The sequence below is a fragment of the Epinephelus lanceolatus genome, chromosome 22 (genome assembly GCF_041903045.1).
Source record: "Epinephelus lanceolatus isolate andai-2023 chromosome 22, ASM4190304v1, whole genome shotgun sequence".
Lineage (NCBI taxonomy): Eukaryota > Metazoa > Chordata > Actinopteri > Perciformes > Serranidae > Epinephelus > Epinephelus lanceolatus.
This window is the reverse complement of record NC_135755.1, coordinates 9,081,770-9,095,163: the sequence shown is the minus strand read 5'-3', so window position 1 is coordinate 9,095,163 and position 13,394 is coordinate 9,081,770. Positions and strand designations below refer to the sequence as shown.

Here is a 13,394-nt window from a genome sequence, read left to right as displayed (position 1 = left end):
TAGCACACAGATGTGCTACTAAAAGGTGGAGCTGTGAACACTGCAGTCTGATTGGTCAGTAGAGGACGGTCACTCTGCTCAGGGCTGAGTTGTGTCTGGTTTTGAGGCTCATGTAACCACTGTTCATACTGTGGAGAGTTTTATTAGTAAACTGTAACTATAAAATGAAAGGATGTTTTGCTGCCTAAAAAAAATAACTTCATTCACTGGGCCGACTGCTGGTGACTTTTAAGGTGGAACGTTAACTTGTAATGTTACTCAATGCATGAGTTGATGACGTGAATCCATCAGCACACCTTAAATTTCACTGTGACAACTTTGACCATTATTTTAAATTTTATATGACAGACACTTTTAGTAATGAGTGGATCTTCAAGTCTTTAAATTAATTTCAGCCAGGTTATGTGAACTGCATATATTCTAATCCTCACTCGGAGAAAAAGAAAGCATCGTGGAGTGTTGTTCCTGTGGGCTACAGCAACACTAAACCCCTGAGCTTTCCTGAGAAGGACTAAATGCACAAAGCTGCTATTTCTAAACATCCCATGGAGAGAGACTCGCACTGCAGCCTGTTCTGTGGACGATAAACCAGGTGCAGACTTCCATCTGTGTCACCGATAATGAGGAAATACAGTGAGTGCCACATTTAAGAGTACTGTTTGCGGTGGAAACACTCGGGTCTAGGTGCCATGTCTGAAGGGTTACTGTTGGTTCCAAAGGTACTGTACTGAAAGTGTTTGGTGGAAACGGGGCTTTATTTTGATGTTACAGCCCGCAGCTGTAACGCCTTTAGACACCAGGGATGTGGCAAATAAGTGAATAGAATGTGAAACCATGCAGTAATGTGAATTTACATCAGCTACTGGGATCCTATTATCTGTGTCCAGAGCAGCATCTGTCAGTCTGTCTGAGGTAAGTTGTTGTAAAGTCTCAGCTAGTATGAGTGATTTTATACAGTTTCCTCAATGCTAGATCCAAAGGCTTGAATATGATATCTTTATTTACGGTGCAAAAGCTCAGAAAAACTAGCCTCATTCAAAAAAAAAGTTGCTTTTTAAATGAAATTTGCTAAAATTTGAGTAAATGCAGATTTAAAGAATTGAGCATAGCGTTATTTCAGGCTCTGTTACCAGGGGGTCTTTGCTGCTGCTCTCCCTGCCTTAGGCTTTCCATGTAGGCGCATGGAAGGGCAGAGAGGCCCCTGAAGAGAGTCCTACCACCAAATATAATATTGCAAATGGAAAAAAAGTTTTCTTTGACTTAAAGGGAAATTTCGGTTTATTTCAACCTGTCTCCTATCGTCCTAAATTTGTTTCAAGTGACTAGTGACATAAAAATAATAGTTAGCATGTTAGCCGTTAGCCTAGATACAGCCGGGGCGCATAGTAGCGTCAGACCTGTTAAAACGTAAGTGAACGGGCAACCTTCAAGTGCAAAGTTAGTCCACTAAACAAACTTTTTTCCACAAAGACCGCCTCATATCATTAGGATAAATGTCAGAGAACATATAGAAAACGACATGTAAACGTGTTGTCTTACCTTACCGGTGTGCTGCCATGTTTGTTTACCATTTAGCTCTGCTTTCCAAAGCGCGGCCGAGATATCACGAGAACAAGCAGCGATCTCATACCGTGCCTGAAATCTCGCGAGAACAAGCAGCAACAGCTGGAAGGCAGAACCGGACAGTAGCCTGAAAAGTTCATTCATTTATTTTATGAAAGATTTATAGAATAATGGCTGACTTTTTGCCAGACTTCGACTTTGTGGAGGAGGAATTTGATTTTGCAGAGTTTTATGGCCGCCCTTATTTATTTGAGCCAGAATACACTGACGAAGAGCTTTGTGAAATTGAAGAATGGAGGAGGAGAGAGAGACGCACAACAGGTAGAGGACAACAGAGGAGGAATGGCTGCTGCAAGGCTGCGTAGCTCTGGAGATTGGTGGTGTACCTGTGAATGCTGTGCCCCAGTGTCCACAGAAGAGGAATGCCTCTGTTGCAAGGAATGGGACCGGTTGCAGCCTTATTTTCAAGATCTGGATGTGACCGAGGACGAGACACCTCCACCTGGAGTAGTATCCAGCTGGGCTTTATCTAGAGCTCGCGAGATATATTTCGGCCGCGCTTTGGAAAGCAGAGCTAAATGGTAAACAAACATGGCAGCACACCGGTAAGGTAAGACAACACGTTTACATGTCATTTTCTATATGTTCTCTGACATTTATCCTAACGATATGAGGCGGTCTTTGTGGAAAAAAAGCTTGTTTAGTGGACTAACTTTGCACTTGAAGGTTGCCCGTTCACTTACGTTTTAACAGGTCTGACGCTACTATGCGCCCCGGCTGTATCTAGGCTAACGGCTAAAATGCTAACTATTATTTTTATGTCACTAGTCACTTGAAACAAATTTAGGACGACAGGAGACAGGTTGAAATAAACCGAAATTTCCCTTTAAGTGTTCCTGAGAGAGCTTGTGTAAATATGCAGAGCAGTGGCAGGGCAGTGGAGGTGATGTGTATTTACTGAATCAGCTCATTAGCCTGTGTTTATGGTTTGCACAACTTTATGGGGACTGTGCCCGTATTATGTCCACGACAGCAGCTGCAGCACCTCGGAGATGTGGTTGTACACATGCCTCCCCTCCAAATTTAACATGTTAATATGCAAATAAACTTTACAGTATAAATAACTGGAAACCAATCACCGAAAATTGTGACTTTGCAACACATTTTCATTCTCAACTCATCAAATATGGCAGTTAGGTCAGTGACCCTGTGACTCAAAATATGATGCTCTCCACACCCCTCTAGCAGCAGTTTTGGATGTGTAGGTTTCAGCTCTCCAAAAAAAAAACCTTCCATGTTCACAGGAAATGTAGGTTTCAACACAAAAACTACTTTGAGGTAATGAAATGACTCAGTTAGGTTGATGGTTTCAGTTAAAATAAATACGTATGTTCTCTTAGCTGCACTTTTAAAAAAAACTCAATACTGACTGCTGGTTGGCCACAGCGGTCTCCTGGGTGACAGTCCTGTGTTTGTTTGACTCATCCGTCCACTCTGATCTCCGTCCTACTTGGACTTTCTCTATCTTTATCCTACTTCAGTTGCTCTAAGCATCTAATGCTGCCACAGATGGGTTAACTTGGACGTGAGTTGAAAGTCTGATGTGTCTCATACAGACACTAAAGGGTTTCTTGTGTGTTGGTATCAGACACTGACACCAAGCTGCCATATCTGACGCCCTGAGAATCAGATTCAGTTGGACGTTGAGGTTTTTTAAGGTGTCCCCTCAGGTGCCTCACATTTCACACATTTATGTGTGAATACACCCTGAAAACCAGAATTCTGAGAAAAACACACACTGGGTTTCTCTGAGCTGAATGAATAGAGCTGAAGAAGACAAGTGTGAGTGTTGATGGCGTTGCTGATCGGTCCCTGTGACTCAGTGATTATATCACTAACCGCTGAGGTTTCTGGCTTCATGAACTCCGCTTCTGGCTCCAGCTCTGGTTTGGACTGAGAGCTCTCCACCCAGCAGAGTTTTTTATTCAAAACTCCCTCTCCTCTTTTTCTGCTGCTCGCTGATTGAGGATGCTGCTACGAGCGAGCGAACGCTGTCGTAAAACATGTCGGCTGCGGACGGCTAAAGAGGCTCGTTTCCACGCCAAGCAAAGCAAATGACAGCCGTGCTGTTATTCCACTTTTCAGTGTGATGTTATTTCAGCGCTTCACTCGATGTTTCTGTTGAGGCTCAGAGATTGAACAACATGTAATTCACTCCTCTCTCGTGTAAAAACGTCACTTAGTATTATTATTATTAATGTTAATTGCGGGCCACTGTAGATTATTCAGGGGCAGAAAATCTGTAGACCTTCTGTTTCCATTTATTTACTTTGATTAATTTCAACCAGGTTCAATAAACAAACAGAAAACAAGACGGATAAAACGCTGGACATATTAGAAATGACACAGGTAAAAAAACAGCACTCGTTACAGTGTGTAGCTGCTGTTATATAACGAAATAATGTCTGTGTCAGATAGTCAGCAGCACTTTTCAGGTCCAGTAGAACTTGTTGGAAACATTTTAATAGATGGTGTGTAGATGTGAGAAACAAAGGTCTTTAGAGCAGTGGTTCCCAACTGGTGGGTTGCGGTCCAAAAGCGGGCCGCGGGTCCGTGAGTTGTGAGCTGTAATTCAGCAGTAAATAATGAGCCGTGTGTGTCTGACTGTGGATGGTGGAAGTGTTAAATGGAATTGTGGAGTTAGTTGCAGCGATGAGTGTTAGCAGGTAGCACCGCTTGTTAGCCGCTGAATGGCAGCAGAGCAAGCAGCCACCAGCCGCTGGACTTCACAGCTGATTGCCGTGGGTCTCCACTCAGTGCGGGCGTGAGACGGTTTATAGTTTGATGGTGTTGTGTTTGACAGGCAGGTAGGAGGCACAGTCTGAACTCAGATCAGTTTTCTCTGACAGAGATAAAAGTTTAGTTTGAACTCTGTGAGAGGACACGTACTTAAACCTCCAAACCTTGCAGAGTAACACAGACAAAACTGTCTCAATGAATTATCCTAACTGGATTAATTTAAAGATAAAAAAACAAACATATAAAAACATAACGACTAAAACGTTTAGAATTTTTGTCGACTAAAACGAGACTAAATCTATGAAGGATAAAAATTACTAAAACGTTACTAAAAACTGATTTTCGGAGGCCGGTAATAATATTAAGAAGACAGGAAGAAGATGTATCTGAGAATCAAATAACTGAGCGTCTGTGCTTAATATTTGTATTAATCAACTCTCCTTCCTTTTCCATTTTCTGCTGCAGAATTTTTTCAGCACATACTGTAAGACAGATGACAGCTTTCTCTCACCTTCCTGTCGACGACACAGAGCTGCTCAGCAGGTAAGTAGTGGAAAGGAAACAGGAATCTGTAGTTGAAGTTTCCCTCTCCGCCCAGTGAGCGGTAGTGGACGTCAGTCTTCTGCTTGTTGTGTTCGTGTCCGTCGAGCCAGCTGGGAGAGTTTCAGAATGAAACACGCGACTTGTGTTATCAGTCTTTATTATCTTATTTATGGTGAGATAATTATTGTTCATTATTAAAGAGAACAAAACGATGCCTAATTTACCTCTTAACATAGATGTCACTCATTTTCTCCCCGCTGAGACTGACATCATCCAGGATGACATCACTGGTGTTCCAGATGATGCAACGCAGGAAGAACCTGAACGACAACCATTGATGTATCTTACTATATAATGACGAAAACTCAGTGTGTGTGTCTGTTCCACGTTTTTCTCCTCACTGACTTGGTCAATCCATGTGAAATTTGGCACAGTGGTAGAGGGTCATGGGAGGATATGAATGAAGCAACATTACATCAGTTGGCCAAAGGGGGCGCTATAGCAACCGATTGAAATTGCAAACTTTGAATGGTCATATCTCATGCCCCGTATGTCGTAGAGACATGAAACTTTGCACAGAGATGCCTCTCCTCATGAGGAACACATTTGCCTCAAGAACCCATACCTTCAAGTTATATAGGTTTTCCACTATTTTGAATTTTTTGAAAAACACTTCAAATGGATCTCTTCCTAGGAAGTTTGAGCGATCTGCATGAAACTGGGTGATCATAATCTAGGGACCAATATCTAAAGTTCCCTCTTGGCAAAAGTTGGAAAACTTACTAAAACTGAGCTTCTATGAGGCAATGAATATTGCGGAGGGCGTGGCTCATCACATAAAGGTGTATAACATCTCAAGGGTTTCACCCATCACCACGCAACTTTGTAGGCATATGACCACACATAATCTGAGGGGACCCCTCCATTATTGACCCCATCAAACAAAATGGGGGCGCTAGAGAGCTAATTTCTTATCTAGGCCTAACCGCCATATGGATTTTTACTAAATATATTATTACTAAATAAATATATAAGATATGTAGAACAGGACGCCTCAAGGTGACTGGAGAAATTTAACTCTAATTGGCAACTGGGTGGCGCTATAACAACAGAAAAATGCTTCAAAATGGCTAAAATGCGACCGATCACTGTGGCTCCCCCTGTGGACCAATGTTGGTGTTGTTTTCTAATTTTTGGTATGACTAAGTCATGGTATGGTATGCTGTACATAATCACAGAAACTGTCAGTGTGTCATTCTGTCTGTCCCACGTTTTTCTACTCACTGACGTGGTCAATCTATGTGAAACTGCACATAGGCATTGAGGATTGGCATAGGTAGAAGGTGACAAAGCTACCAATGGGTATGGACTAGTTGATTATTATTCTGGTATTTATTGGTGTATTGATTGCTACTGGTTAACTACTGACTGACTGAATGATTGGCTGATGAACTGATGAATGGATTTTAAGACTGACCAACCAACTGGTTATTTTCTGGATTGATTGATCTATTGATTGACTGACTGACGAACACACTGATAGACTGGTTTATTGTCAAATGTGTGATTAACTGACTCACTGACTGATTAACTCTTAAACTGATTTACATCCTGATTTACTGACTGACCATCCTACCAAATATTTTATAGAATGCTGTGTGCCATGAGAACAGACGTCTGAGTCCATCTGAAACCAAAGACTGCATCGCGACAGTGCACGTAACCTGTGTGTGTGTGTGTGTGTGTGCGTGTGTGTGTGTGTGTGTGTGTGTGTGAGATCCTACTTCTTGGCCTTGCGTGGGGTGACGTTGAACGGGGGTCCAGGTAGTCCCAGCGACTTGGGGAACAGGTCCACCCACATCATCAGACGGCCCTGACGGACAGAGCCAACGACCAATCAAAAGACAGACGTGGAATGAAGAGAAGGTAAAAAGCTGACAGCAGACGTGTGTGTGTTACCTGCTGGATGTCGGGCTGCAGTGGGCTGTACAGCGCTCTGGTCTCCACGTGTTCAGGTACAAACCCCATCTTCCTCAAGATGAGGAGGGCCAGTCGCTCTTTAATTGGACCGAGATGACGTTTGGACATGTTTTTGTCCTCTGAAAACACACACACACACACACACACACACACACACACACACACACAGCAAATGGAGGTCTAAGTTTAGGTCACAGAACTCTTTAAATGACTGTTAAAGCTCTCTGAGTGGAGAATGGAAACACAGAACACTGGGTGGACTGGGAGGAGAACGGTTCACATAGGAATTATTCATTATTCACACACACACACACACACACACACACACACACACTAAGCTGTTCATTGGTCTCTGCATCATGAATGAATGAGGAAAATCTGTGCTGCTTCCAAGCAAAACTAAAATATCAAACTCACGTCAAAAGTTTATGACAGTAAACTGAGAGTCACCTCAACTCAGAGAGGAGAGGAGAGGAGGAGGAGAGGAGGAGGAGAGGAGAGGAGAGGAGGAAGAGAGGAGGAAAGGAGGAGGAGAGGAGAGGAGGAGGAGACAAAATAAAACGAAAAAAGAGAAAAGAAAAAGAAAAGAGGAAAGGAAGAGGATAGGAAATGAGATAAGAGAAGACACAGAGGAGAGAAGGGACAGAGAGGAGAGGAGAGGAGGAGACAAGGAAACAAGGAGAGGAGAGAAGAGGAAAGGAGGGGGAGAGGGGGAAAGGAGGAGGAGAGGAGAGGAGGAGGAGACAAAATAAAATGAAAAAAGAGAAAAGAAAAAGAAAAGAGGAAAGGAAGAGGATAGGAAATGAGATAAGAGAAGACACAGAGGAGAGAAGGGACAGAGAGGAGAGGAGAGGAGAGGAGGAGACAAGGAAACAAGGAGAGGAGAGAAGAGGAAAGGAGGGGGAGACAAAGGAAGAGAGAGGAGATGAGTGAAGAGGAAACAAAGATGGAGAGTAGACAAACAAATAAATGAAATGAAAGGAAACAAAAGTAACAGAGGAAAGGAAAGGGAAATGATAGGAGGTGAGGGGAGAGGAGAGGAGAGGAGAGGAGACACTAAAACTAAAGGTAACAGGGAAAAGAAAAAAGGAAAGGGAGAGCTAGGAGATGAGACAAGAGAACACAAAAAGGAGAGAGGAGAGAAGGAAGGGAACGTAGAGGAGCAAAGGAATGAGATAACAGATGAGGAGAAACAGAGGTATGGAAAGTTGAGAGAAAGCAGAAATAGGGGAGAAGGGAGAGAGAAAGGGGAGCAGATAGAATGCAGATGGAGAAAATAGAAGAGGGTGGATGAAAAGGGGGGGAGAAGAAGAGATGAGAGAAGGAAAGATGGGAATGCAGAGGATGATATTAAAGCAGTGAAAAGGAGAGGAGGAGGCCAAAGAGTAGAGGTGAAAGTAGAGACGAAGGAGGAAGAGGAGACGAGGAGGGTGAGAGAAATGGGAGCGAGAGAACAGAAACTGTCAAAGAAAGAGAAAGGGATAGGAGAGGGAAAGGATGTAAAGGAAAGGAAAAGAAGACGGCCGAAGGAGACGAAAGTCAGAAAGAAAAAACAGGAGGAAACCTGAAGGAGTAAAAACTGAAACAAAAACAGAAAGAAGGGAACGAGGAGGAAAGTAAAGAGAAAAAAAAGTCAGAGGTAGGAGAGGAAGAGGAGCGTGGCCTCTTGGCCAATTAGCAACCGCTTTTGACGGACAGCGGGCTGACGCACGGTAACCGCGGCAACTGTGGAAAGAGAACGGCGGCGGCGCTCCTCGCTAACCGAGAGACGACCACGATGTTGACGTTGGCTTGTGCGCACACACACACACACACACACACACACACACACACACACACAGTTGTACCATAAATCACCAAAACGACAACCATGACCTTGCATCGCACCAGCCATGGAACATATGTGTGTGTGTGTGTGTGTGTGTGTGTGTGTGTCGGGGTGAAAATTAATCTTGAATATTTATCTCATCGCTCGGCTTTCAGGTGGTCCTGTGGTTTAACTCCCTCCCTTCCCGCCTTACTCCTTTCCTCCTCCCTATCCTCTCCCCCTCATCTAAAGTTCTGCAGGCTCAGTAGCAAAAGGAGGACACGGAGGAGAGGAGGGATGGAGGAAGGTAGATAAGAGACGGAGGAGAGGAGTGATGGGGAAAAGATGGGAGTAAAAAATGGTAAAGAAGCAGAGAGACGAGGGGTAAGGAAGCGTAGATGGGAAAGGAGGAGCAAGGAAACACAGGAGAAAGGAAGGAAGAAAGAAGAAAAGAGAAGAGAAAGGAGAGAGGAAAGACTAAGAACGGGAAGAGAATAAAACGAGAGACCGATAAAAGGAATGATGAAGGAAAGAAAATTAGGGGGAAGCAAAGGAGACACAGAAGGGGAGAAGAAGGAGATAGTGGAAAGAAAGAAAGGATAGAGGACATAACAGGAGGGCTAGGAGGATAGGTGCGAAAAAGAGAAGGAGACAAAGGTTGGAGAGAGGATAGAGAGGAAAACGAAGGAGAGGTAAGGAAAGAAGGGAGGAACAGAGGGGACTAGGAAAAGGAGACAAAAAAAGGAAAAAGAAAGAAAGGAAAGGAGAGAAAAAGAGAAACTAGACCAAGGTTAGAAAAAGGATAGAGGAGAAAACAGGGAGGAGACATGTAGGAAGAAAGAAGGAAAGGAGACATGGACGGGAGACAAAGAAGGAGACAGAGGGAAGAAAGAAAGGATGGAGGAGATAAGAAAGGAGACGACAAGTAGGGGAGGAATGGAGGAAAAGAGTAAGGAAAGGAGAGAAAAAAGGAAACTAGACCAAGGTTAGATGATAGAGGAGAAAACAGGGAGGAGACATGTAGGAAGAACAAAGGAGAGGGAGAAAAGGAGACATGGAAGGGAGAAGAAGAAGGAGACATAGGGAAGAAAGAAAGAAAGGATAGAGGAGATAAGAAAGCAGATGACAAGTAGGGGAGGAATGGAGGAAAAGAGTAAGGAAAGGAGAGAAAAAAGGAAACTAGACCAAGGTTTGATGATAGAGGAGAAAACAGGGAGGAGACATGTAGGAAGAAAGAAGGAAAGGAGACATGGACGGGAGACAAAGAAGGAGACAGAAGGAAGAAAGAAAGGATAGAGGAGATAAGAAAGGAGACGACAAGTAGGGGAGGAATGGAGGAAAATAGTAAGGAAAGGAGAGAAAAAAGGAAACTAGACCAAGGTTAGAAAAAGGATAGAGGAGAAAACAGGGAGGAGACATGTAGGAGGAAAGAAGGAAAGGAAAGGAGACATGGAAGGGAGAAAAAGGAGACAGAGGGAAGAAAGAAAGGATAGAGGAGATATTGAAGGAGAGGTAGAGGAAATATGGAAGGAAAGGAGGGACAAATGAAAAGGAGACAAATGTTAGAAAGCGGATGGAGGAGGAAACAGGGAGGAGACATGTAGGAAGAAAGAAGGGAAGGGAGGTGAAGGATAGAAGTAGGTTCAGAAAGGAAAAGGAGGGAAGGAGGACAGTAAAGAGAATGAGCGATTGGTGACAGGACGAAGGAGAAACAATGAAAGGGAAGCCAAGGAGAAAGAGGAGGAGACTGAGGGAAGGATAGAGGAGATATTAGAAAAGAGGAGAGGTCGAAAATGTGTGGAAGGGAAGGAGACAAAAAAGGAGACGGCAGATAGAGGAGAAAATAGGAGCTGGTGATAGGGTGTAGGAGAGGAAGTAAAGAGGCAGCATAGGAGACACAGAGCTGGATGAAAGTAAATCCCTATTAGCTCTTTCACACCTGAGCAAATTGGCTTGATTTGCTTTAGTGCCAAGTGTTTGTCTCTCACCAAGGTCTGCAGCGGTGTACTGGTCCCCTCTGAAGTGGACCACGTCGTCTTGGTAGACGGGCTTTCGCAGGTTTCGTCGCTCACACACTTTGTGCAGCAGCTGCCTGGGTGTCAGCTGGTCTCGCCACTGGTTTACCCCTGACCTAATGGAGGAGGAACATCGAAAAAACACCAGGAAATACTACATGGAAACGGACGTAAAATAATGCGACATATTCCTTTTTTTTTTTTTTAAACAATTTGATCGTAGGAATACAAAAACAAAAAAATAACAAGAGGCGTCGGTGTCCACTCACACGCAGTAGGACTGCGGCAGGCCACACATGGCTCCATATTTGGACAGGAAGCGGTTCTCCAGGTCGATCACCGTCTCTCCGATCTTCTCGTCTTTGGTGAGCATGTCGTGGTCGTACAGCATCACGCGGAGGTCCTTCTCCAGAGGGAGCGAACAGGTGAGCTCGAACATCCTGGAGCGACAAGAGGCAACAACAGAAGGAAAACAGCCTGAGCTTGGATTTAGGTTTTGTAGTGGCGTCCCAGACCTCCCAGTGACCACAGCTGGACATCATACTGGAGATAAATCACACTGAAATACTCTTAAACAGAGACTTATGATGTCCATGGCTTGTAGCAGGATATTTGTGATTGCTTGACGGGACTTGACAGAATGTGATGTAACATAATATAACATGATGCTAAAGGGGTTATCTCCGCGTCTGAAAAGTGAAACCAATGCAAAGGTGCCTTAAATCTGCATTCTTTCTAATGGCCAGCAGGGGGCGACTCCACTGATTGCAAAAAGAAATCAGATTGTATAGAAGTCAATGAGAAAATTTCCCTACTTCTGACTTGACGCATTACCTCAGTAAGCATTTTTCTAACGAGTGTATGGTCTCAATCACGACACACAAGGGGAAACAAGATGCTGCTCCATACTGCTCGTCCGTAGTGATCCAAGTGTCCTGATGCCCCGACATGAAAAGTTGTTTGGATAAACGTCATCTGAACTCTGTTTTTAGCCTCACTGTAGCCTGTAGCTCTGACTGCCCCTCTGTGGACACTTGGATCATTACGGACGAGCAGTATGGAGATATTTTATGGTTTCAATTCTGTGTTCTTGGACGTTTGAATCTGGGTTGCCGTCAGCCATTAGGTGGAGTTGTGCTGCTACCCACTCTCCCCTTGGATCTCCACAAGGGATGTGAGGACTCTAAAACTTCACCAGAGCCTGGCTGAATTTTCATTTTTGGGTGCACTATCCCTTTAAGTTTGGCAACAAAAGTATATAGTCAGGTTTAAAAAAAAACATTATGGATTGGCTTAAAATAAGTACGTTTGTCACTAATGTAATGTAATGTCACGTGACATACGTCGTTTTAAAACAACATGACTGACATTTGGTTTCACACGGGACACTGACAGCAGTCTCCCAGGTGAAAGACCGCACTTTGAAACAGCCACCTCATGTGCCACCCGCCCTATCTGGACTTTCTTTCTCTTTATACATACATACCGCAGTACGGTGCGTCTCATACCGCTGCTAAAGGGTGACTTGGTGCCTCATCGTCTGACGCCAATGTCAGTCGTGGGAGGTGCTATGAAAAAGGATGCACAGGTGTATCCTTTGCAGAAGTCTTTTTGGCACCAGTGACGTGATCACACAGAAAGCGTTTTAGTAGCTAGAGGTGCTTTTTGTTGTTGCTTTAATGAGAATTAAGTCTTGTGCTCACGTTTTTTGCATTGCTACGTGCCTCGTGTTTCTGTGCTCTAGGTGCCTGGCGTTTTTGCTGGAGTGCTCTGGATTCCTCAAGTTGAAAAAGCTTTACTCAGAGTGTATAAACGCCCCACGTTATCTCTTTTTTCGTCATTATTTTTCCCATTGTCCTATAGGATGTTTTGAGAGGCGGGCCTTCTGTGGTGGTCAGGACAACAAGTTTATAGTTGGTAAACAATGGAGGAGAAACTGGTGGTAGCAGTTGCTGGATACCCAGAGTTATATGGCCCAATGATGACTGGCCCTGACTCATCCTAAAATATGTCTGGGAACATCCATCATGGAGGAGAAGCTCCTGGGCCAACTGGTGGTACTCCCCTTGACCCACCCTCTTTTTTAGGGTCTCATGTACCCACACAGATCTCTGTTTATCTGCTGACAGCCTCTCACCCTCAACCACAGCTACAACAAGTACTCTTTTCCTCAACATTTTAGGAACTCGATACTGATTACTGTGAAATGACTAAAAAAGATAATTAAACTGTAGATAGATTACACAGGAGGGTTAGAAGAAGCGTTTTTTTTCTACTAATGCTATTTAATTTTTAAAAAAGGCGGTGTAGCGTGCCCCACGTTTTGCAACCTGCAAAGCGCTTTCTGCGTGAATGGTGCCTAAAAGAGGCGTAAAAGAGTCATGAAGCACAGCTGATGATGCAGCTATGCCATACCTTATATATTGAGTTTAAATGTTGCCTCAACTCCTCTCTCCTGGGGTCGCTTCCTCAGCTCCTGGTGAGAGGGACTAAAACATGAGGAGGTGGCAAGGAAAGGAACTGAGGATGTACAAGCTAAGAAACGAGAAAAGGTGATGGTATTTTGTTGTGACGTGACATGACAGGATGAGACCCTGTGGGACATTTTTTGATATGATGTGACGTGACGAGTTTTGCGACGGGGCATGATGGGAGTGTTTCTAAAGAGCAAAATGAGATCACGTGCT

General features: G+C 44.0%; 1 protein-coding gene and 1 pseudogene across 8 annotated transcripts in view; one reads left to right on the top strand and one right to left on the bottom strand.

Moving 5' to 3' along the window:
* dysf (dysferlin, limb girdle muscular dystrophy 2B (autosomal recessive)) overlaps positions 1-13,394 on the bottom strand; it is a 152,210-nt gene that overhangs the window by 18,196 nt on the left and 120,620 nt on the right. For all 8 annotated transcript variants that reach the window (XM_033609246.2, XM_078164808.1, XM_078164807.1 and 5 more), the window contains 6 exons: positions 10,977-11,147; positions 10,681-10,823; positions 6,865-7,004; positions 6,690-6,778; positions 5,130-5,225; positions 4,874-5,015 (listed from right to left, as the gene is read on the bottom strand). In XM_033609246.2, the coding sequence (XP_033465137.2) occupies positions 4,874-5,015; positions 5,130-5,225; positions 6,690-6,778; positions 6,865-7,004; positions 10,681-10,823; positions 10,977-11,147 (781 nt within the window). The remainder of the gene's footprint in view (positions 1-4,873; positions 5,016-5,129; positions 5,226-6,689; positions 6,779-6,864; positions 7,005-10,680; positions 10,824-10,976; positions 11,148-13,394) is intronic.
* Positions 7,899-10,185, top strand: LOC144459897 (uncharacterized; annotated as a pseudogene).